At 40.1% G+C, this 24262-nt stretch overlaps 2 protein-coding genes across 8 annotated transcripts in view; both read left to right on the forward strand.

Annotated features, from left to right (window-relative positions):
* The first annotated feature begins 69 nt into the window (after positions 1–69).
* On the forward strand, positions 70–15312 carry lrig2 (leucine-rich repeats and immunoglobulin-like domains 2). 3 transcript variants are annotated; one of them, XM_067503421.1, is made up of 19 exons: positions 70–758; positions 1923–1997; positions 2452–2586; positions 2814–2957; positions 3139–3282; positions 3579–3722; positions 4030–4173; positions 5663–5743; positions 5969–6040; positions 6244–6312; positions 7337–7500; positions 7848–8159; positions 8292–8573; positions 8981–9421; positions 9574–9726; positions 10541–10681; positions 11281–11550; positions 11980–12000; positions 12196–15312. In XM_067503421.1, the coding sequence occupies exons 1-19, from the start codon at positions 571–573 to the stop codon at positions 12426–12428; spliced, it is 3213 nt and encodes a 1070-aa protein (XP_067359522.1). In that variant the 5' UTR covers positions 70–570; the 3' UTR covers positions 12429–15312. The 3 variants fall into 3 exon arrangements, with proteins under 3 accessions (XP_067359522.1, XP_067359524.1, XP_067359525.1); XM_067503423.1 differs by having other exon boundaries at positions 9574–9717; XM_067503424.1 differs by lacking the exon at positions 11980–12000 and having other exon boundaries at positions 71–758.
* A 1250-nt stretch (positions 15313–16562) lies between these two features.
* The window catches only part of LOC137127056 (novel protein similar to human membrane-associated guanylate kinase-related (MAGI-3) (MAGI-3)), a 114514-nt gene continuing 106814 nt past the window's right edge, over positions 16563–24262 (forward strand). The window contains exons 1-2 of one of the 5 annotated variants that reach the window (XM_067503415.1): positions 16570–17514; positions 17680–18240. In XM_067503415.1, coding sequence (XP_067359516.1) covers positions 17934–18240 — 307 coding nt within the window. In that variant the 5' untranslated portion in view covers positions 16570–17514; positions 17680–17933. Of the gene's footprint in view, positions 18241–24262 lie in introns of all 5 variants that reach the window. The other 4 variants (XM_067503419.1, XM_067503420.1, XM_067503417.1 and 1 more) reach the window with 4 other exon arrangements.

Genomic DNA, 24262 nt, shown 5'->3' on the forward strand with positions numbered 1-24262 from the left:
ATTTGAGCATATATTTGACAGGCTGGAATCTCGACCAATAGAATAACGTTGAACTTGCTGGAAAGGGGCGGGTTCTAGAGGGATCCTATGTCATCAACTCCACTCGCTTTGTTGTTCTTTCAGGACAGAAAGACGGAGATCATTGTTTTGTGTTTTAAACTCTCCGGGTTACGTGACGATAACATTTCACTTAGTTCACTGTATCTAAACCCCTGCACAACGTGGGTTTAACCTGATGTCGGCCGCTGAAAAGTGGCGTATTTCTGGACTAAATCTGCTCAGCGGTGAGCTAGCATTAGCCGCTCTAGGACGGTGTCCAGATTGAAGCGGAAGGAATTCCAGGCACTGGGAAGAAGGGGACAAACCTTTGCTGAGATGCTTCACGCAAGTTGGAAAACAAACGATTTTACACTTCCCCCTGGAATCATGACACTATAAACCCGAAGCATGTGGTTGTTTGACTGATATCAAATTGCATGAACATTTTGACGGTGATTTCGTAACTGTTAACGTACCACTTTAGCGAGTTAGCCACGTAGCTACGTAGCCTTCAGTAGGAAGACATTTAAAATGGCGGAGGGTTGGCCCATTCCTTCGGCCCTTGTCTTCATGCTGCTGAGTTTGAGTGCCTGGGCCCTTGAGTCTTGTCCTGCTCCGTGCTCGTGTACAAAAGGACAGGATGGGGTCCAAATTCTGGACTGCAACAGGAAAAGGCTGTCGACGGCTCCCCTCGACCTACCTGATGGGATAACCCAAGTGTGAGTACACAAGCAGTAAGACGTAAACGTGTTTAACCTACACTGAATCCACAGCCCTGATTTGGTCCTCAACCAAAGGGGACACAGCATCATACTACAAAGTCCCATTTAGAGTTAGACTTTAGCCACTGGACCTTTTATTTTTCTTCTTTATTTTCTTTTATCTTTCTTTCCAGCTGTATTATAGGACATAGACAAATTCCATATTGTCCTTGTTTTAATATTGAACACAATCGTAGGAATGTAGAACGACGATCACACGCCAAAATATTAACCTATTCACAGTGTAAACTTTGACATGGTATATGAATAACAGAATTTCTGTTTAGTTGCCAGCTTCTTGGATACACCTGCATCAGCTAAGCTAATAAAACTGTCCCTGTTGTCCTAGCTTTAAGAGGGTTATACTGTTTATGGCTTTGTTAAAACGGTTTTAGTGTCAAGTGACATTTGTGCTCAATCTGTAGGTTTCAGTTTGTGGTGCCAAAACTTTGTATTTCCATTATTTATATCTTAATGTATTTATACAGCACAGTAACACAAAATTGCCTCCAGGGGCTTTAGAACACAATATGCAAAATGTAACTCCATCCCTCTTTAAACTAATTTACTGGATAAAAACCCCTAAATAGGGTTTAAAAAAAGAAACCTCAGGTAGCGCAACTGAGGACGGATCCCTTCTCCAGGATTTACAGATATGCAGTAGATTTGATGTGTACATAGCACATCGAAAGTATGGACAGTGAGAATAACAACAATTCAGAAGCAGAGATTATGATCTAGGTTTTCAGTATCATAATATTTAGAAAAGAGGTCAATATCATTCAAATTTATGTCACCACAAATAATAAGAAGCTCATTCTAATTTCTCTAAGACTGTTTAAACAAACGTGAATATTATAGCCTCCTTTCATGAAGATCGCATTTAATGCTTTGCTGGACTGCAATAGCTTTGGTTAATGTATCTAATAAACTGGCATCATAATGGAATTATCAAGGCATGGTGGACCTGAGTAAATTGCGTAAAAAAATCTATCCATTTACTTTGTCGTTACTTAGTTTATTCCTTCATCTGAGGCATTGCAAGTTAGCCTTTATGCATTTCTATCATGTTACAGCAGATGTTTTTAAAACACAATCATTTTCCATTAAATTTTATTCCAGAAACATGAATCACAATGAACTTGCTGTTGTTCCCTTTCTTGGAGATGTTTCCTCAAACATCACCTCATTGTCATTGTAAGTACTCAATTCCCTCTTGTTATCACAAAAACAATAGTAGAAATAAACCAATATTGTTTTATTAATAAACACTTCTTTAATATTAAAAATATACAATTTTAACATTTTGGAACATTTTGCATTTTTATTTTTCACAGCATGTCATTTTTTTACTTGCTACATCCAAGAAAATAATGAGTGTTAAACAATTCAGTAACAAAAGTGACAAGGCTTTATTTTAAGCATTCAATCTATTATGTGTTTTATATGGATATACTGATGCTCAAACATTGGTAAGGTACTATTTTTACATTATCATTTGTTTATCATAAGGGTTCACAGTAACAAGCCAACAGTCTTGAGTGTTTTCTCATGTTAATATGCTCTAAATTTACCATAAACATAGCTTGTCTTTGTAGTCAGTGTCATTATGACTTTGAAGACTAATCCAGATAATGTGTTTATGTTTAAGAGTCCACAATCGGATCTCCGAGCTGTTGATGCATCACCTGCATCCTTACACTTCCTTGGAAACCCTAGATCTGACATCTAACTACATCTCCGAGCTCAAGGTTGGATCTTTCCCCTCCATGCAGCTGAAATATTTGTAAGCATAAAATCCCCCTCTTGTTTTCATAAAGAAAGGTAATTATAAAATATCAACTATGGTGTGAGAAGACGGAAGATGTTCTGTTCACAATGAAGCATCGTGTTAGAGTTTGCTATCCATTCTCCGTTGAATATTTATGTACACAGTAGTAGGTGTAGGTATGAAGCAAAAATCACTCTCTCTCTTCATATTGGCTCTACTTTTTCTGCTCCTTTATCTCACAGGAATTTGAGTAATAACAAGATCAGCGTCTTTGAGCCTGGCTGCTTTGACAACATCTCCAGCTCCCTGCTGGTGCTGAAGCTGAACAGGAACAGATTAGCTGTGCTACCAACCAAAGTCTTCAAACTTCCACAACTTCAGTTCCTGTAAGTAGAGTGTGATACATTTTGAGTGCAAAGCTGAAAATAGTCAGAAAAGCTTAGAATTTAGCAGTTGAAAGACAAACCTGTGGATTTTAATTCAGTTTAAACAACTCTTTAGTTGCTGGGCTGGATTTACAGTAAATAAATTAGAACTATGAATTATTTTGCTTGTTTATTTTTCTAGTGAAATGAAGCGTAACAAGATCAAGATAGTGGACAGTCTGACATTCAAAGGGATGGACTCGCTGAAGTCACTAAAGATGCAAAGGAATGGCATCACTAAGCTCATGGATGGGGCCTTTTTTGGACTTAACAATATGGAAGAGCTGTGAGTACAGAATTATTGATGCTTCTTTAAAGTGACATTTAATAGTGTGTCCATTAGCACTTGTGAAAATCTTTTAAAGTTAGCTACAAAGACATCTTTAAATACACAAACACAGGCAGAGTTGGGTACAGAAATCTTATCCTATGTATTTTTCAAACTTCTTTATATGTCTGGAGACTTTGTGAATGCTTATGGTGCAATCCTGGACAGTTAAGTTGTTGTTGTTATGAAGAAATCCATTTACACATTGAAATTCTTATTATTAATGCCATCTTTTTGCCACATCTGTGTCCCAGAGAGCTAGAACACAACAACCTAACTGAGGTCAACAAAGGATGGTTGTATGGCCTTCGCATGCTGCGTATCCTGCGGGTCAGCCAGAATGCTGTTGGCATCATCCGGCCAGATGCCTGGGAGTTTTGCCAAAAGCTGGAGGAATTGTGCGTGTGTTCGCTTCATAACTAAGTCCCACTACAGCTAAGAATCCCCATTTTCTTTCTTAAGCCCCAGGCTGTAAAACCCATTCTGTGTACTCTGAAGAATTGTTGCTATCTTGCTACAGGACTGTGGGGTATCTAGACCTGATTTCGAATTGTATTGCCTCTGGTGAAAGTATTGTATACTTTTGTAAAACAACAAAAAAGGTCATTTTGAAGTTTTGTTGTTCAATGTGAAGTTACATTAACATACAAGACTATTGAATAAGGAGATGGTATGAACTAATCATAATTTGGTTGTTTTGTGCAGGGACTTGTCATCCAATCATCTGACTAGACTTGAAGAGACAGCTTTCCAAGGATTAGGTTTCCTGGAGAGCCTGAACCTGGCCGAGAACTCAATCAGCCATCTGGCAGAGGGAGTCTTCAGTGGCCTGGCAAGTCTTCGTACACTGTAAGTGCCAGGCCTTATAGAAATTAGTCATAAGTATGTTCTTTTTTGCTCGAACAAGTGTAATAAAGCCAAGCATCCAAAATATGACCAATGTCTTTACTTGTTCTTGGCTCTGTGCATTCTCATGAAGGCTGCTGACTACAGTAGGTCTGTGTTTGTTTCACTCTCCCTGCGTAGTTCTAGTCTTGCCATGAGCACATTCCCAGAGTAATCCTAACTAGTTCTAAGAAGTAATTGTAGAAATTGCCAGAGTTTTAAGTCTGCATCCTCTATTACTGAGTAGTCTTTATTGCAATGCATTACTGTTCTTTATTAATTACCTGTTTAGCCTTAGATTAACCCACTCAGTTTGTTACCTTTTAGCATTCTGTTGTCTTGTTTTGTTTCCCTCTGCTGTTCGCTGCCGACTTCAAAACAGCTGAAATAAGGAATTATCTATAAAAAAAAGTTGTATTACCTTAATGGAGAAGAAGTCTCCATGCTCTACTTGAGTGGACTGTAAGAACTGAGTTCATGTAATTTAAAACAGAGGTACATTTGAAACAGATTTGAAGGTTGTTGGGATCTTTGTCATTTTGGGTGAGGCAACATTCCTATTGTGCTACGATTTGATTTGTTTACTTTTTAATATTTCATCAAGCAGGGATTAAAAGTATCAACATACAATATGCTCAACACTGTCTGCTGAGCTCTGAACAAATAACAAAGCAGCTTTGACTTAGTTGGGAACAGTCTTTGGAGGTTGAATTCCACTACATTATTAAGCACTATTCTGTTTGTGAGTCATATGTTTGTCATATCCTTTATGCCATGTATGCCACAAACATATCTTCCACACTAAATGCACAAGTGTGTTCATATCTGGTAAAACTAAGGTGCTTTCATCCATTTCCAATGGATATGTGCTATATGTGCTTTCGGTAAATATAGATTAGCAAAGATCCAGAATATCAGTCTAATTAGGCAAGTGTGTCTTTTTCATCACACATTTATTTGTGAGGTATGTTGAGAGGAGAGGAAGCTGTGAACTCATTATTTGCCACACTGAATTCAGCTTAAACCACTGAGCTGCAACAAGAAAGGGGTCATATTTGGGAGGTTGATCATCCTGGGAGCTTTCATGGGAGAGGGGAATTGGAGAGTGCCAAAGTCCTTTCAGAGGTGGCGAGGCATGATGAAGAGAAACAAAAGAGCCCATGACCCATCCTGTAAACACAAGGTCTCTCTGGTTTTCCAAGGGACCCATGAACTGTCCCATTGCTAAACAGAGCCAATTAATTTTCCCTCCTCAGAACAGCAGGGGCTGTGAACTGTGACACTGTGGAAGTATTGTGTCTCAGATTGTTAGTCTCTTAACTGAGAGTCAGCTCCACTGACAATCGTAGTGGAGATAATGTGCCATCTTTGTGGACTCGACAGTAAAATGCTTTAGATGTTTAGGCTGTATGGAGTGTATTGAGCCTAATATCTGTGACTCTTTGTTTTTCAGAGATATCTGCAATAATGAAATTTCCTGGGCCATTGAAGACTCCGTTGGTTTGTTTGTGGGAATGAAGAAACTCAACACACTGTGAGAACACGTTAAGTTATTATATGTCAGTTTTATGCAAAATGAGTCATCTAGCACACTTGGACATTAAAGTTAAATTCTGCATCAGTGTTCTTAATGAAGATTTTTGTCAGATGTTTCAATATAGCCTAACAAAAGCTGCCAACAAACTGTGCAGCAAAATGTGAGCCAGGAGCAGATCTTGTGACAACTGTTTTACTGAACAATATGTAAAATATTTTCCAGAATTCTGCAGCAGAACAAAATCAAATCAATCACTAAAAAAGCATTTGAGGGCCTGGAGGAGCTGGAGCACTTGTGAGTAAAGCCACAGCCCGATCCATTTTCTCCACAAAACTGTACTTGTCTCAGTGGGCTTTGTATTATTGTTTAACGATTAAAGATAGCAGAAAGGTTTATTACCACTGTGCTATGTTGTTGTCTTGTGCTTGTGAATTGGAGTGCGATTTTGATCAAATCACATCACAGGTGTGTGTAATCCACATTTTGTCCCTCTGCAGGGACCTCAGCAAGAATGGCATCATGTCGATACACCCTGAAGCGTTGTCCCATTTGAAGCTGAAAGTTTTGTGAGTACACACAAAAAAATCTTACAGTACTCATAAGATCATTTGGAAGCCAGCTTTTACCTGTGTTATTATTGTTAACATCTTCTTGCCCAAACATACTGGTGCAATGTGACAATATTTCTAAATAAGCTTTTGAGTTGTTGCAACATGCCTTTAGTACTGACAGCTCCAATCCATTTTTCCTGCCCGTCAGGAAACACTTGAATATGTTAAGTCCTTAGCATTTCTGAAGTTTTGATCAGCCCATCTTAGGAATGTTTCTCAAGCAGTGTTTATCAAATACACCAGCAGCTTTCAAACCCAGATAATAACAGTATTCCTATCCTTGTAGGGGGCCTGGTGGATCAGTGCTAGAGCATTGGGTTGGGTTCCAGAAGGCAGTGGGTTCGAATCCCAACGCGCCACGTGTGGCCCCGCCCAGCCACCAAGGGCCACCTTGGCACCAGTCCCTAGCCCAGATAGAAATTGCATCCATTGAAAAAACTCATACCAAACTCATGCTGCTTTAATAGTATAGAGCATCATTTGCTTGTTGTGGGAATGAAGTGGCTTTGACTGATGCGTTAGCTAGTGGAACATGTGGGCAACACCCTTGACACTTAGATTTATTTTAGGAGAAAATACATTAAACAGGCTTCTGGGGATAGTTTTTAAAGCAGTGAGTCATGTTTCCTGTCATCACAACACTGGTTTAAGACTTGTATAGTGGTTATGCCTTGAAGACTGCTAAATGAAAATAATTAAATAATCATAACAATTACGATTAACTATATATTGGGCCTCTTTAAACCAATTAAGGTCAATTGAACCTTTTATTTTAAACACGTAAAACAGGTTAGTGTTTCTAAAAGGTGAAATCATAAACTAATTTCCTAACTGTTAGGTCTAAATTTTGCTAAGCCAACATTTTAGGTTCATTTGGTAAGGTATGCTCATTGCTTCCATATTTATCCGTACAGTACTTTTAATGATTACAACTAATGACTGTCATGCTTTATTTAATTAACTAAATTTTTCTCGTCAGTGTCCTGAACACTAGCAGTCTCCTGTGTGACTGCCACATGCAGTGGTTGGGGCCTTGGCTGAATGACAACCAATTCCATGAATCTGTCTCTGCTGTGTGTGCTCATCCAACCAGTCTACTTGGTCGCCACGTCCAGTCCATCAACCTGGGAGAGTTTGTTTGTGGTCAGTTCCTTTTTTTTTAAATTTTATTTATTTATTTTTTATGTTCCCAATCCCTAGACCCTATCCCCTAACGTAGATACTATTTAGATGGCACAGAGCTGTGAAAATTGTGGCTAGTGTAATCCATGAAATGGTCTTTATCTTTTTTTTACTTAAATTTCATGAACAGTGATAAAAAAAAGTCCTAATAGATTTCTGTGTCACGACAGTATTTTTCTTGGATTTGCACACATCATATTGAACTCTTGACTGTTAAAATTCAGCTAAGATGTCCTCGGAACAAATACAAAACACAAACAGAAAATGCTAAGTTTTTAACTTTCTGTTTTGCCCCCCACAACTTACAGATGATTTCCCCAAGCCTCAGATCACAACTCACCCAGAGACATCTGTAGCTCTGCGGGGAAACAATGTGACTCTAAACTGCATTGCCTCCAGTAGCAGTGATTCACCAATGACTACAGCTTGGCGGAAGGATGGGGAAGTGCTGTATGATGCAGAAGTGCAAAACTACGCCCAGTACCAGGAAGGAGAGCTGATCTACACCACTATGCTTCACCTTCTCAATGTCAACTTCACTGATGAGGGGCGGTACCAGTGTGTGGTCTCCAATCACTTTGGCTCCAATTACTCCAACAGGGCAAGGCTTACTGTAAATGGTAAGGATGTTTCCCCTTTTTAAAGGAATACGATTATTTTGAGTAGTGTTTGCTACTGCTGTTTGATCACAGCCTGACACAGTTCTGTCTCTACTTCTCTGTCCCACCCACTTTCTGTGTTTTATCTTTTAGAACTGCCATCTTTTCTTAAGACTCCCATGGATCTAACAATCCGCACTGGGACTATGGCCAGGCTGGAGTGTGCTGCTGAGGGCCATCCATCACCCCAGATTGCTTGGCAGAAGGATGGAGGCACGGACTTCCCTGCTGCACGGGAGCGCAGGATGCATGTGATGGCAGAAGACGACATCTTTTTTATTGCTAATGTGAAGCCAGAAGACATGGGAGTATACAGCTGCACGGCTCAAAATGCAGCTGGTAGCCTGTCTGCAAATGCTACTCTCACAGTCCTGGGTGAGTCAATCACCTGATAAGAGGAACTGATCACTGATGTTGTGTTACTGGTTCATTTTGTCTGATTAATTCTGCTTGAATTGATTCATTATGTGGTTCATTAAACAAACGGGTGTATCATCTTATGACTAAATACACGTAAGCCATATTACCTGGCCATGGAGGATAAGTAAATATCTCTTCTTAATGAATATTCTTCTGAGGTTTGAATTAAGCTATGACCTGGTATGTGATCAGTGACTAAGCTAAAAAGGGAGTTTGAGATTAAAGTTTCCACATTAGTACTAAAGAGAGATTGTTTTTCTATCAACCTGTTGTCATAGACGTCCATCTACACAGTTTTGCCTAAATGCTACTGGGCTATTTTTGTATTTATTATTTAAAAAAAACAATTAATCCTCTTGCAGAAACTCCCTCCTTTATTCGGCCACTGGAAGACAGAACAGTGGCAAGTGGTGAAACCGCTGTGCTTCAGTGTATTGCCGGAGGAAGCCCAGCACCCAGACTCAACTGGACCAAAGATGATGGCCCTCTAGTGCTCACAGAACGCCACTTCTTTGCTGCTGCAAACCAGCTCCTTATTATTGTAGATGCTGGTCCTGCTGATGCTGGCAAATACACATGCGTCATGTCTAATACTCTGGGAACAGAGCGAGGCCACATCTATCTGAGCGTGTCACCATCACCAAACTGTGATACTGGTGCAGGGTATGACCAGGATGGCTGGACTACTGTGGGCATTGTGGTAATTGTGGTTGTGTGCTGTGTGGTTGGAACCTCACTGGTGTGGGTCTTTGTCATCTATCACATGCGCAGGAAGAGTGAGGACTACAGTATTACCAACACGGGTAAGTTGTTTAGACACACAAAACAATCTGTGATATGAAATGTCATCTTGTAAGGTTTACTGACAACAGATGAGTGTTTGGAATTGTCTGTGTGGACAACACTTAGCCTGTTTCAAAGAACTCATGTCACAAAATATTTGTGTCTGTTACAGATGAGCTGAATTTGCCAGCAGACATCCCTAGCTACCTGTCCTCCCAGGGAACTTTGTCTGAGCCTCAGGAAGGCTACAGTAACTCTGAGGCAGGCAGCCACCAGCAGCTCATGCCACCTCTGTCCAATGGATACATCCATAAAGGTACAGACGGTGGGTGATTTTAGTTTTACACGTTTCCCATGTGTGGTTAATCAGTATTCTTAGGGTAAAAAGGGAAATATAAGCAGACCCATTATCATTATCCGAAGCTACGTGTCGTATAACAAGCTTTGGATTTGTCGTGTGATGGAAGCACCAAAGATTCGTATAAATGAACTCCAAAGTAAGTTAATCTCTGCAATTATCAGCATAAAACTGCATAAAACAACATGTCCCTTGAAGCTTAAACCCATTAAAAAGGTCCAGTAAAAAGGTCTTTCACTAATCATACCACAAAGTATATTGTGCCTTGTACTGGGAAATCCTTTGTCTTTCTGCGATTTGATTAGCGTCTTAGAAACATCTCTCATACAGTGGATAAGGAAATAACACCAGCAGCTGTCAAACCAGAAAATGTGTCATGGTAGTAGGCATATGCTTTTATAATTAGTTTTCTGTTTTAATAGAATATAGCACTATTTGCTCGGTGAGTGGATAAAGTAGCTTTGACTGACAACTCGGCTGGAACATATTTGCAACACACTTGTCTCAGTGTGTTTTAGCAAAACTTTTCCAGTGTCCTGTCATCACAACACTGTTTTAAGACTCGGATGTTAGTTATGCCTTGAAGGCCATTAAATTACCGTCTTCCTACATAGTCTGGAAGTTTGGATCACAGAGACTCATGTGATCAGAAAATCAGATGTGCAGAGATTTGCTATAGCTCGTCCTACATTTGATACAAATCACTTTTGATATGACATTTTCATGAGTGTTTTTTTCTCCCCAATGAAATAAGACAGACTAATTATTATGTGTGTCTTAGGTATGTGTTATGGAGACACGAGCAGTGAGGTGGAAGCTGAGGGCAATGGCATGCTGCACTGCAGGGTGGGCTCTCTGTTCTCCGGTCATAGCAGCTTCCACCCCGGAGAGCCCCATGAGGGACTGGCTGGACTCCCACCAGGTTAGTGTCATCTACACACAAGCATGTTGAGTTTGTTGTACTTTTCTAGTAGTCAGCCTATATTTTTTTCTTTTTTAGCATTTTTTTCTATTGTCTTTGAGACATATGGAACTCAACTCTCAACTAATCTTGTTAAAATTCATTTTTAGTCGCAGTGCTTTAACAGTTACAGTTTGGAAACATACAACTAATGAGGATATTTATATAGCATGAACATGAAAAGTAGCTCTACGTGCTCTACAGGGTGAAGAATATATACATGACAACTGTGATATTGCTTAAAAAGCAAGAGAGAGTAAAATTACTAATCTATAAAAATAGTTCCTATGATAAAAAAACTAAAAATGAGTTTAGGTCTCAAATAGTTCTCTGAAAAATAGATAAAAAGAAAAAGATTTTTTTTAAATTCATGCTCCTCAATCTGTAAATATATGGCGTTTTTGTAATTTGTTTTGACAATAATAATTAGCAATGAGCTAATTACAGCAGATGAACCATAACAAACATCACACGGAACAAATGTCTCGGTGGAGGTATGGCTTTAAAAATCCAACATGTGGACAGCAACATGTGTCAAGATGCTTGTCTTCCCTTGCCAGGGGGTGCAGGTCCACTGGTCATCTGCTCCGACTGCTACGACAATGCCAACATCTACTCTCGCACAAGGGAGTACTGCCCCTACACCTATCTCGGGGAGGATGACCCACTGGACAAGACACTGCCAGGTCTGAGGGAGAGCTTCAGGGAGCGTTCCCAGCACAGGGACAGGGCACTGGAAAGCCTCATTAGCAGCCATGACTCCTCTGTGTTTCTCACCTCTCATGACAAAAGGTTGAACAGCCACACCCCCCGGGAGCACTACACTAATGGTGAGACTTGGGAACAGAAATTAGTTTTACCGTTTTAAATCCAGATGATGACACCATTCTTAGTCTAAGTGCAAACTATCATGACCTACCTGCTGAGGGGTTTTGGTACATTTAACAGTCTTGCAGCTGATAAGACGGAAAATGCAAGTTATCCGTAAACAGCTCTCCCCTTTGTGGCTGTTAGAAACCTGCCAAATGCTCAGACAGATTTGCTCTTGCCCTGCATTTATCAACAGTATATAACACTGAGGTCAAATATTGATCTTCCAGATGTGGTGTGTTTGAATGCATAGAGACTGGTGATCAGGTTATCAGTGTATTTGCAGGCTATAGCTAAAATGATATGATATTCTCTGTTGAGAATAGGACAGACAAAAATGTGTAGAAGCATGGCAAGAACTGTTTTTAATTATTTATTTTTTCTTCCAGCCTTCAATCCAAAATCCAAAGGTAAACAAATTAAAAGCATCCAATCAACAAATCAGTATATCCTCAAATTCCAGAAGCTGGAATCAAATTTGGTCAAATTGCTTGATAAATGACAGGGGGGAAAAAAATCAATTGTCTGAGTAAGGGTTAAATGTGGTTGGGAATCAATTAGTGGAGATTAAAGTGAAGTATTGTGTCTCTTCCCATCTTCTGCAGACTCCGTTAGCAGGTCATTCTGGGGTGAAGAGGAACATCTTTCTTCAAATCCCCAACTGGGAACATCCCAGCACCAAGTGACTATACACAGGACACCTCTTCTGACTTCCACTGCCAACGGGGCAGAGGACCAGAGTAAAGCAGAGCTGGACTGTTTATCCAGCCAATGTGCACAGCACCACAGAAGTGCCTCTTCTAGGACTAACCCTCTGCAGCCTCCTGCTCCCACATAGGTCCTAATACTCCACCCGCGTTTTGCCGTTTGTTGCTGCATCACTCCACCCTCCACCCACTACCTCCAAAGAAACTCCTCACATTCTGCCAAAGATGCTCTCTTGTATGTTTACATTCCCCTTTCACTCAAGAGGACATGCTAACATTATCCAGTATGGAAAGACTGCCGTGTCCGGCTGGAGAATTAGACCAGTGATAAAAGTGACCTCCATCTCTGCAGGACCCCTCTCTATCACATCTGCCACTCTTCTTTGTTCTCTGTCTAGAGAAATATATGAATGTATGCTTTAAAGAGCCATGTCAGATGCTGCCGTGAGAGAACGCCAACGCACAGTTGGGTCTCCACAAGCTCTCTCCTTTGTCCCTGCTGCTACGGGGCTGAAATTGTATGTCGGTGCACTGCACACTGGCAGTGTTGTCTCATCGTTCCAGGTTGGAGCAGCCTACATGACTTTGAAAAACAATTGGAAGGCACCTCTCCCCACGTGGGGAGAAGGGTTTTAAGTGAGTGGCAAGTGTAGTACCATGACCAGCAGATTGGAGGTGGTACGTCTCACATTACCACAGCTATTCTGACTGACTCTATACTACGTAGTATCCTGTTATGCAAATTGCAGAGACTGTGGTGTATATTATGAATATATATGAATATATCCTATATCTTTATTCAATTTTCTTTATTCAATTCAATTTTCTTTACTCAATATTCAAGTCTAAAACAATTGATAATTCCTTCATTTTCTGTCTTTGTACAGATGAGCAGTTTGGGGAGAATTCAATTCTTTGCACATGTGACAATCATAGTTTTGCTGGCTATCTTCTGATGGCTGTCTATTTGACGGCCTTGTCAACAAGCATTCTCAGTAACCTCAATCAGGTGACATTAGTTTAGATATACAGTATGCACTGATTAGTTTCTACTTGTATCTTTCAGGCACTTAATTTAATGGTGGGAAACTGTATTATGCAGTTTGCATGTTGTTTCACATTGTGAGGAATTATCAGCACGGTTTTCCTCTCAAAAAGTTCACAATCCATCTGTAGATAATAATTAAGCCTAGGTTTTCACTTGGGACTGTGAAAAACGAGAATGTATTATTTTATGTGTGTATGTGTACATAAGGCTAGTTAGCAATTAAATTCAATGTCCTACTAGTCTGTTTGCAAGGAGGTTTGGGACGTAAGCTGCAGTAATTTAAAAAAACACGACTTATTTATTTTAAGCTCTTATAGCCCCAGTGTTGTTTAGACATTTTTTCCGTGTTGGTTAAGGAACAAAATAATATTGCTTTGAGGATTTGAACAAGCCTCTCATGTAAGAGCATCGATTCATTGTTCTTAAAAATCCTCTGCATTATTGCACTTCAAAGAAGCTCAGATGTGGTTGGCTTTGTTTTCACCTTCAGAGCTTTTGTGTGCTCAGCATATTTAGCAAATTACAATTACTTATGGTTTATTTGGTACACCTGACTACAGCAGTGTAAGTGTTATACAACAGCACTGCAATAAATCCATCATTTCTATACACACTTTGTGGCCACTTTATTAGGTACACCTGTTCAATTTAATGCGATCCAATACAGCAGCTCCACCACCAATTCTACTTTTATAAGGTTAGAATTTCTCAGATCTTAAATGAAACTGTAAGAACTATTTAGGTCATAGTGGGTTGTGGAGCAGGGCTAGACCGCATTATGTGAAGAGGTTCTCATGTTTTGGCCATCCTATTTAAAATGAGTGTGTGTGTGTGTGTGTGTGTGTGTGTAATATGAAGCTATGATAAATAACTTTATGTATAATGCAGCATAGTCTTGCTGCATCACAGTCTCACAAATCATTTTAAACCTGAATCAACACCTCTTTAAAATAGAACAATATAAACTTGTTGTATAAGACAGATTTTGTTGTAGCTAGGTGTATCGAAAACTGGCAAATTTGTGTATATTAGTCATTCTTCATGGATATGGAGACTAACAACAGATTGCTTCCCATATTGGAAAGTGTTCTTTTGTTTTCTGTTTTTTTATTTTTATTTTTTCTTCACTTAAGATAATCATTACTGCTACTTGCTGCTTTTTATTTTTGACCAAGAAACTATTTGTTCCCCCCTATTTTGTAGCGATACACTGTGTTTGAGGGTACTGTGTTCAGACACTAACATTCAATAATGCCGAGAAGTTAATGTACATGTGTGATGGTGTAGCTTGATGCCGCCCTTCCCTTGTAATGCCACAAAAGAAGTCAAGTTATTGATAGTTTTCATCATTTAGATTACCCATAAGAAATGTATATGTCAAATGGTGTCGCTACATCTCCAATTCCTCATTAGTAACTCGTATTTCTCTACTTTTATTTCCTTTTAACTTATCAAATCAGCACATTCCCAAACCGGTTTCTCCGACCAAGTGATAATGTTTCCAAAGCTTAATCTGAAAGCAACTCGTCTTTCTGTAGCCTTCTGTATTTTGACACACTTTTTTGCCGTTTTCTGACTGTTGCCCAGGGGCAATTTTACGCCCCTCCCAAGTGATAAAGAAATTAGAATGAAAAAACATACTGTGATAAATCATACTAATGGAGCTGTATGTCCTGGGGGCATGCATTGATTTAATGTTCAATATTTTTTTTACCATCACAGCGCAATATAATGTGCATTTTTATTGTTTTATTCTCTGAACGGCCTTTATGACCTGTCATACCAAAGTTAAGCAGTAACTTCTCTGGAAATACCCAATGCTGCTTTCATTTTTGTATTGTTGGTTTGCATTTTGTTTTTCAATGGTATTTGGTTTACCTGTACATTCTGTAAAGCATGTCTATATAGTCTTTTTGTTATGTAGCAATTACTCAAATAGTAAAAAAAAACAAAACAAGAAAAAAAAATGGATTCTGATCATTTGGTTGGGATTTAGATTGTACCTCTCAACACTTCTCTAAGGGACAAATGGTGCGTTTCCATTCGATTTAATCTGCTTCCTTGATTAGTTTTTTTTTTTTTTTTAAATCTGTTAAATTTCAGGGGAAAAAAGCTTGTTGCGATTTTCAATATGCTTATGTGACATATTTAAATTGTTTGTTTTTTGCCAAAAAATTGCTAAACACAAATATATTAAAGTTGCAGTGATGTATAACAAAGTAAGGCACTAAAAACCCATATTTTAAAACATGGAACAAGCAGATGTTTGACATATTTACTTACTAAATTGACTGAAATGATGAAGGAAGCACTAACTTTTCTGCTAATTAATCAAGAAGTTGAGGTTTTTCTGTACTAACTGCAACAAAAAAAGATTGTTCTTCTAGGATTACATTAATAAGTTTATATGAGATTTGTGTGCATGTAATGTCACGATTTAAACAGTCAGCCATCTGTAATCTGGATTTACTCATATCAACCTATCACACAGCCAGCTAATATCAGCCTTAAACTGTAAGTCCATCAGCACTCTGGACTTTCAAGTAAAATAAAACTAAACCTATTTTTTTTTTCTTTTTAAGTTCTCTCTTCGTAAATCCAGTTGAATTCTTTTGGAACACTGAATGTGAGTTGAATCCGACAGTGCTTCCGCCTTTTAAAGCCTGCAGTTTGTTTGCCTCTCCGCTCCCCTCTCACGTCCTCATCAAAGACATGATAGCATTGTTAATCATCCTCTACAAGCTGATGAATAATTCAGCACAGTGTTCATGGTGGCAACTCTGTATTTGAACACAGACTTCTACTGCATCACACCCAGAGAGCAGAAACTACTGCTGCTTCATAAATACTGCAGAAGGTGTGTTCTCTGCTTCCAGTTATAAACTCAATTAAGTCAACTACATGGTGCTGACATATCACTGTCATGTGAGTCAGCGTGCCCAAATTGTCAAAATCCACCACAGTGTGCTGGAGATGTTTTGGCCAAAACAAGCTGTGCATCATTTATAACAAGCTGTGAAATGCGGCCACATATCCCCGGAGATAAAGTGACATTTACAAAGTTCAATTAACTTCCACAGCTACACTTAAACACCACGTCATAACACTTAATATCACGTTGATCTTTTTTTATTACGTTGTAGCAACCGTGGTCTCATTCACAGATGATAATAATAATAATGATAAAAATAATGAGTAAACAAACAGTGTTCAGGCCATGAGTAAGCTTTGCATGTAGATGGGAGAACAGTTTCCTCTAAACAGCATGTCAGATTTACAGCTCTAGACCCAATTACAGGGTAATAATGTATGTATGAGCACAGTGCTATAGACAGAAACAAAGGCTACTGGATGTCCTGTAGCCCGTAAACACTCGGGGACCATGCTGCACATAACAATGGGATGAATAATAACGACTGACTCGAATCGATCGTGGTTTTAAATACAGTAGATCATGCGTGGATAGATGCATCTCGACGCGGCCATGCGTAATGGTATGTAGGTAAGCAATCAAAGACCCCAGGGACGAATGAACTGGAGCAGGAAATTGTGCGAAGCGCACTGATAATGTCAGTAGGTGGCGCTGTGGGGACATTAATTATGATCAGCCGGAATTTCCTTACTCTTTACAAATTAAACTTACAGACTCTTAATTAGTTGTTAAATTATCAGGCATAATATTCACATTTACGACTTCTGAATATATATTGTCTGTGCGTTGTCTCTTCTGATGCACTCACCCCGGTTTATGTGCAAGACACGTCTTGCAAATTTTAAAAGACACACAATATCACATCGGTGATATTTTAGACATCAACTAAAAATACAGTGAACATAATTGCACTCGTCGGTTCTAAATTTTAATACTTAGTTCCACAGGCCACCGGAGGATGGAGCCAGCGTGAGCACCTAAACCCCCGCTGAGCGTAAAAGGGGCGTTTCGCGTCTTGGCAACATCTCTCTTGGCGGAGCCAGGTGTGTTCAAACCTGTAGCAGACAAACGCTCGCAGATGTCTCTCAGACCAGTCATCGTCGGCTGGAACGTAACTGCATAAACCGCCCACCGCTGATCGCTGCTGCTCGTTTATTTCCAGCCAGCTCAGATCTATGAGGGATTTCTCGTTGACGCACTACATTTCAGCGACAGACACTCCGAAACCTGCCGCCGAGTGAGTGCAATTCTCTATTTACGTTTTGTTTTTCAATACTTGGCATCGGGAGGCTCATCCAGAGACGAAGTAATGCGCAGTTGTGGCTCCAGAGTAGCGGTAAAACCTTAATTGTTCCCTTTTTAACCATCGCGCCGCTGTCAACTCTACTGTTTTTACGCACAGGGAGCGCTCGGAATTATTGCAACCAAGGCAACTGTGCGTACACAGGAGCACAAACCCGTGGGATGACGGATCTCGGCGGAGGATTCGCGGGTGAAATCGGGCTCATAAGTGTCAAGAAGATGAAATCCCCAGCAGGTCGGGAGAATAACTCAGGAGGGTTTATTAGGCCGCGCCACTTCGCGCTCGTTTAACAACAAGCAAACCGAGGCGACTGCAAGCAGCTGGATCGTTAGTTCTTCGAAAAGGGAGTAGCCATGTCCAGAACCCTGAAGAAGAAGAAACACTGGTCCAGTAAAGTGGTGGAATGCGCGGTGTCATGGGGGAACCTGGGGGACTTTGGCTCCGTGGTGGAGATCCTGGGGGGAGCAGAGATGGGGCAGTTCCCCTACCTGGGTCAGATGAAGCTGGACGTGCTGGTGTGCCATGTCGGGAAGCTCCCCTACTACGGGGACGTTTTGCTGGAGGTGAACGGGACGCCCGTCAGTGGACTTACAAACCGCGACACGCTGGCTGTCATACGGCACTTTCGGGAGCCGATTCGTCTGAAGACTGTGAAACCAGGTGCGTCCCCCACTTTTCTGTTTACCCTACTGCTGCTGCTGCTCTGTCAGCTGAGCTCTGTGTTTCCGATGGACGTTTTTCATATGTGCCATAAACGCAGCAGCCCTTACAAGTGTAAACACAGCCAGTAGTATAGGAATAAACAGAAATACTGGCCCATTACCATCACTCTGGGCTCATCACAAGACACATGCAACAAAACACTAAGTTATCAATCCATCCATGACATTGGGTGTATGTCTCCTTGTAATACATACATTTTAGTTAAAGTTTCCTAAACCTTTGCAAAACAGAATAAAAAGAAGAATTTAACAGAATACTTTAACAATGTCCACCCACCACTACGTGTCTGCACACTTTCTAAAGGACATCCCATACGTTTGCTGTAAACCTCCTACAGCCCCCTGACATCTAATTGGCCAATTCTCTCACCACTTTCTCGGGGAGATCGAATAGTGATAATGGTAACAGTGGCACATAGCCCAGTTGGAGCCTTCAAGGCTAAGTGCACTTACATGCATAGAAATAAGGCCTAATCACATCCTCCATAATTCAGGTTACTCTGCTGCCCATGGGCCACAGTGGCTGGAAGGGCTCGCTGTGTTATATCCTCTCATCCCATCATTCCACATCCAGCTCTCCAAGGATGCTGCTGGCTGCAACATCTAAACACTCTCATAATGAGGTTTAATAGCTTCAATGGCTTTAAGCTGCTGCTGCTGCTACTGCTGCTGTGCTGGTTTGGACCCAACCTGTCCCCCTCATGTTAAGCCTTCGGAGGCAAATTAATGAAAGTTTTGTGTTTATTGGAGAGAATATGCTGGAGCTGGAATGCCTAAATGACAACTGAGCCTGTTCAAAAGGTTACATCAGGAGCAGCAGCAGCAGCAGCAGCAGCTGAGTCCCAGGACCTCAGGCCAGGATCCCTGAACATCAGCTGTAGTTGTGCCCATTTGTACTCGCAGAGTGTCTGTTTGTGTGCATGTGGTGTAGTCATTCCTAAAAGCTTTCCATATATTTCAGTATTATTGTATTGATTTTAATCTTTACAAGCAAAAAACAGACCTGAAATGATTTATTTTTTTGAGTGCAGCACCTATTAGTGTGTGTGTGTGCTTGCGTGTATTTCATGGCTCTAAACTCCCTAGAGCTCTTAACACCATGGTCTGTGCCCCACTAACCAAGGATGATTAATAAAGGGCAGAGAGAGGGAGAGAGAACGAATCATGGGGGGACAGACATGAAGAAAGATGGGGAGAATATCGGCTCTGCTTCTGGCTCCGGTCTCGACTCCCACGAGATGGCTGTTTTTGCTCTTTAAGGCTCACGGGCAACTAATATGTCGCAACGATGGCAAAGTTGCTCCCCACCTGTTTATTCACTATTTCATTGTCACTAGACTGGCCTCAAGGTCAATATTCCGTTTCAGTCATAAGGCTGCAACCAGCATGGATCTGCTCTTCAGTGTACTGCTGGAAAAAGCCCTCAAAGCCCCCAGCATACAGATAGCCTTGTTATGTTGTATGGTTAAATATTTTGCGTGAGTGTGTATACATCCCTGTGTGGTAGCCTCATGGTTAATTCACACCTCTTGCATAATTAAGTTTAGGGAGTGGATTTTCTCCACTCTGATAGAGGCAGTGGGCCTAGAGCACCAGCTGTGACCAGGAAGCCCCGATAGCTTCGTTGACAGGATGGAGGCCGCCAGCGATGGACAGGCTCTCTGGGTCTTCCACACGTTACCCTGTGCTTTCCCAAAATCCTCTTGTGCTCTGTCGTATGGAGCCGGAGGGAGGGGAGAGTGTGCAGAGATGGGGATTTGAGGTGGGTGTAGGGAGAGACAGGATATAAGATGCAAGTCTCTGTGGAGGCTATTATCCATCTCAGCCATTGATTGAATGAGCTGAAAGAGCTGCACACAGCACTTCACTTACTCCTCTATACCTGCTTTTATATATATATATATATATATATATATATATATATATATATATATATATATATATATATATATATATATATATATATATATATATATATATATATATATATATATATATATATATATATATATATATATATATATATATATATATATATATATATATATATATATATATATATATATATATATATATATATATATATATATATATATATATATATATATATATATATATATATATATATATATATATGACACACAAACACACACACATGCTCTAGGACCTGCCAGAAGGCTTCTCTCATTTACATATGTTGTCACATACAAACCCTTTAACTGCTTTGAAATGAAGAAGTTCACACTAACTCTACGCCAAGACTTCACAGTGTAGCATGAGGTGGATGTGCCCCGTTTCCCTGGTATCTTTGATTAAGCTCAGAGATGCCTCTATTAAAAGCTCTGTGCTTGGTACAGGAATCTATTTCTGCCGGTACCCCCAGCTAAAGATTGGAAAAGACGCCTGATGAAAAGCTTCGTGAATGACATCCCAAAATTCTCTTTCCGCTGTGCACTTATTTTCTGCTCTGCCTTCCTATATGATTGCTGTGTCAATTATTGTGCAATCAAAACATATGCACAACCTGTAGCTGTTGATATGCCACTGAATGGGTGATGATTCTGACATCTGAGTGATGTCACTTGCTGCAATTAAAAGAGGCCCTAATCGATGCAACCTGCTTCCACAGCTCTTAGAGGAATTGGTTTTATAATTAAATATACAAATATATGAAACTAAATAGTCACTGGATTCCAAATATGTTTAAATAAAACGGTTATTATTGACTCAAACACCTTTGCTGTGTGGGAATAACAGCGTTTTGATTTCAAGAAGATAGTCACTTTATCTTAATGGTTGATGGTTGTGAGCATGGTAATAAGAACAAATTACGTCTGCAGAATGGATCAATTCATCTGTGTCTGCAAGCTACCAAGTTTTAGGGGCTAATTTGGTTCATATTAATTTCAATTCTGACATCAAATTGCATAATTGAGTTAATTAGTACCTGCTTCCACTGCTTCAGAATACCGTATTTTCCAATACCTGCTCGTCATGCCGTTAGAAATGAATGCAGAGTGACATGAACCCTTAAGACCCTGTATCAAACAGCAATAGTTAGCGTGGGTTAATCAGATTAATGTGCTTCTCATAGCAGGAAGTGCCTCTCAATGGAATCATCCTCTTGACAGGCAATGCTTTGTCACAGTAGAGAGATTTGTAATCGGCTGCAAAAAAAAATAATAAAAAAAAGTGCGAATGGATAATGGATACAGCTGCCCAGAGAGCCTGGTCAGATAACTAGAGACATCTGCTTTCGCCTTAGAGATGGTTCTGACAGTCGGCTGAATGAAGCAGGAGAGCCATCACGTACGTTGCTTCTTTGGCACCGAACTCCTAACAAAGTAATTTTATAGCTGAATGAGCTCTTTCCTAGTAAGTTTAAAGTGATTACAAATGCTTTTATGCAGATTTAAGTAAGAAGTCAGCTTGGTTTTGTTTTGCTAAGATCTTCTTCGGTTTGGGCACAGATCCCACTGATCCGCTGTTGGATTGTGACTGTTTGGTGCTAATGTAGCCGCCTGTGCACCTCCGTGTGATTTTTTTAATTGCACTGTTGTCTAGTGTGAATGTTACTGTATGTTGCCTGCAATCGTGTTGGTAGTACTTTCTAGGCCAGATGTCCCTCGGGAATAAAAAAATCTTAGCCTCGCTGATGCCAACTGGCCCAGATAAATGCTGGACGCAGATGTAGATATGTAGATAAAATGATTACTGTGCACAATGTAAACTAGAGATGGTGGTGAAATGCTGGATCATTGGACTCATTAATAATTTAAAGTGTAGCAATATGAAAAAAACTTGGCAAACCTCTGCTAGACACTTATATGAAATCTAAGCAGAATATTGCACTGACCATTATAATGATTCTGTGTTTACTGAAACACAGCAGCACTGATATTCTTCGGTGGTGGATCTTAAAGGACCATACCAGTGTTTTTGCTTGAATATATTTATAATACTGCTGACAAGGTACGCGGGAGTGTTTCCGATACCCAATTATATTTTTCCAGTCTTCAAATGTTTTAATATAATTTCACTTTAATTTACAATATGAAAACCACACAGCAGAAATGTAGGTTGGGGCGAAGAAAGAATGGTGAAGAAACACGCAAAGCTAATAAAACGTTTTTTGTTGAGCCATTCAACTTTAAACTTTTTTAATAGCACTTTCATATGTATTTACTTTTATTATCGGTTTGATTTGCTTAGTTGTCATGGAGACAGATCTGTTTGATTCGGTTTAAAGAAGTGATTCCCACTTCGTGTGTGTGTGTGTGTGTGTGTGTGTGTGTGTGTGTGTGTAGGCCTACCTTAGGGAGGAGATCTACTGTTGCTAGTAGGCCTGTGCAAATGTGTGGGAGTAGTTCAGCTAATTAGCAAAACAGTAATTAAAATTTAGGGGACCAAAAAAAAATGTTCTTCTAAAGACGTCTGCTTGCGTCCCTCTGTGCACTGTGACTGAAAGTTCATCAAAAACTGCATGGCAAGTGAGTAAGATGAGAGGATGAAGCATCCACCCGGGCCACTGGCATGTCACCATGCTCGTTTCGTTTACGCCGCACACAGGGACACTTGAGTAAGACTCAACGGCACAGTAAATGTAAGTCAGTTGCCGCAGCACCACAGTATGACAATTAACAGGAGTCTTGTTCCATCGTTTCCATGTTCTCAACCTTTTTAACTGCACCTCATTAATGTCTTACCAACTTTCCCGGGTGTCTCTCTAAGGCTCCCATTAGAGCAGACGGATCTGTTGCTCTGCCAATGACGGTGATTTTGATCTTCGTTTAAAAATACAGTTCTTATAATGTCCGTACTCTACTCTGTGAGGCCCTCAACCAGGAATGTATTTTAATGTGTCATGAGAAATGTGCTTTCATTAGAGATGCGTGATCTGACAGGAAGTGTCTGTATCGGTGCAGATGCAAGCATATTGGAAAGGGCGGCTACTGTGGAAAACAAAGCCTGTCCAGTTCCAATCCTTCATTAGTTGTGTTATATTTCAGTGGATTACAGCTGGATTGATGGTCATTTTGGAAGGTGTGGCAAAACCCTACGTGCCCCACAATTACATCAACTTATCTGGGGTGAGAGCAGATAATTATTATTTTTTTTGTTTGTCCTTTGCATCTGACATTTAAACTGATATGCAGGATGAACAGCAGGATGTGCAGGTTAGATAGAACAGCATTCATTCATTCATTAACTCATTTTTTCACCTTTTAACCTTTGAAACTTAATTCCTTACTTAAATACAGCGTGTCAGATTGTGCTGAATATCAGATGCATTTTAAGCAGCATTGACAGAATCGGACCAAATGATAAATTAGATCAGAACATCCCTAGTATTTCTCATTATTCAGTATAAAATGATAATAATAAAGTTATTTAAAGAGGGACATTAGCACAAATAGTCCACTAAAAATCTAGTAGAAAACGTCCGGCCTCAAACCTGAGTCACTTGCACTCTGTTATTATTTGTATTAAACTCTAATGGGCAGAAAGGATGACGGGTCTATTTTCCTGGCTTTTTCCTTCTTTCTTTGTAACCACGCAGTGCTTTCTGCATCTGTTTGGCCTTTTGCTATATCATCCTACAAAGCATTTTGTTGATATACAGCTTGTTTGTCCTCTGTGACTCGCATCAAGCATCTCCCGTATATGCCTAAGGCAGCTGTCATGCTTTTAGACAAGTGCTGCTGTCTCACAGCGCGCGCACACACACACACACACACACACACACACACACACACACACACACACACATAGAAATGGATCTAAAAGCACAAAATGCCCATCGTGACATTAACTTAAATTGATACTGAGACCTAAAATCATAAGACCGGCCTGACTGGTGTCTACATACATGGATTCAAAGGAAAAACGGTGACCGGATAGGATGAAGACATGGGATAAAATTTGGTCTGTGTTGAGCGATTTACAGCAATTAATAAGGA

This window comes from Channa argus, chromosome 5, assembly GCF_033026475.1.
Source record: "Channa argus isolate prfri chromosome 5, Channa argus male v1.0, whole genome shotgun sequence".
NCBI lineage: Eukaryota > Metazoa > Chordata > Actinopteri > Anabantiformes > Channidae > Channa > Channa argus.

Bases quoted from the DNA above. Each gene is read 5' to 3' on its own strand.
- lrig2 (XM_067503421.1), top strand. From the start codon at position 571: ATGGCGGAGGGTTGGCCCATTCCTTCGGCCCTTGTCTTCATGCTGCTG. The intron at 3,723-4,029 runs GTGCGTGTGTTC...TGTTTTGTGCAG, and splicing joins TGCCAAAAGCTGGAGGAATT to GGACTTGTCATCCAATCATC. The intron at 5,744-5,968 runs GTGAGAACACGT...AATATTTTCCAG, and splicing joins ATGAAGAAACTCAACACACT to AATTCTGCAGCAGAACAAAA.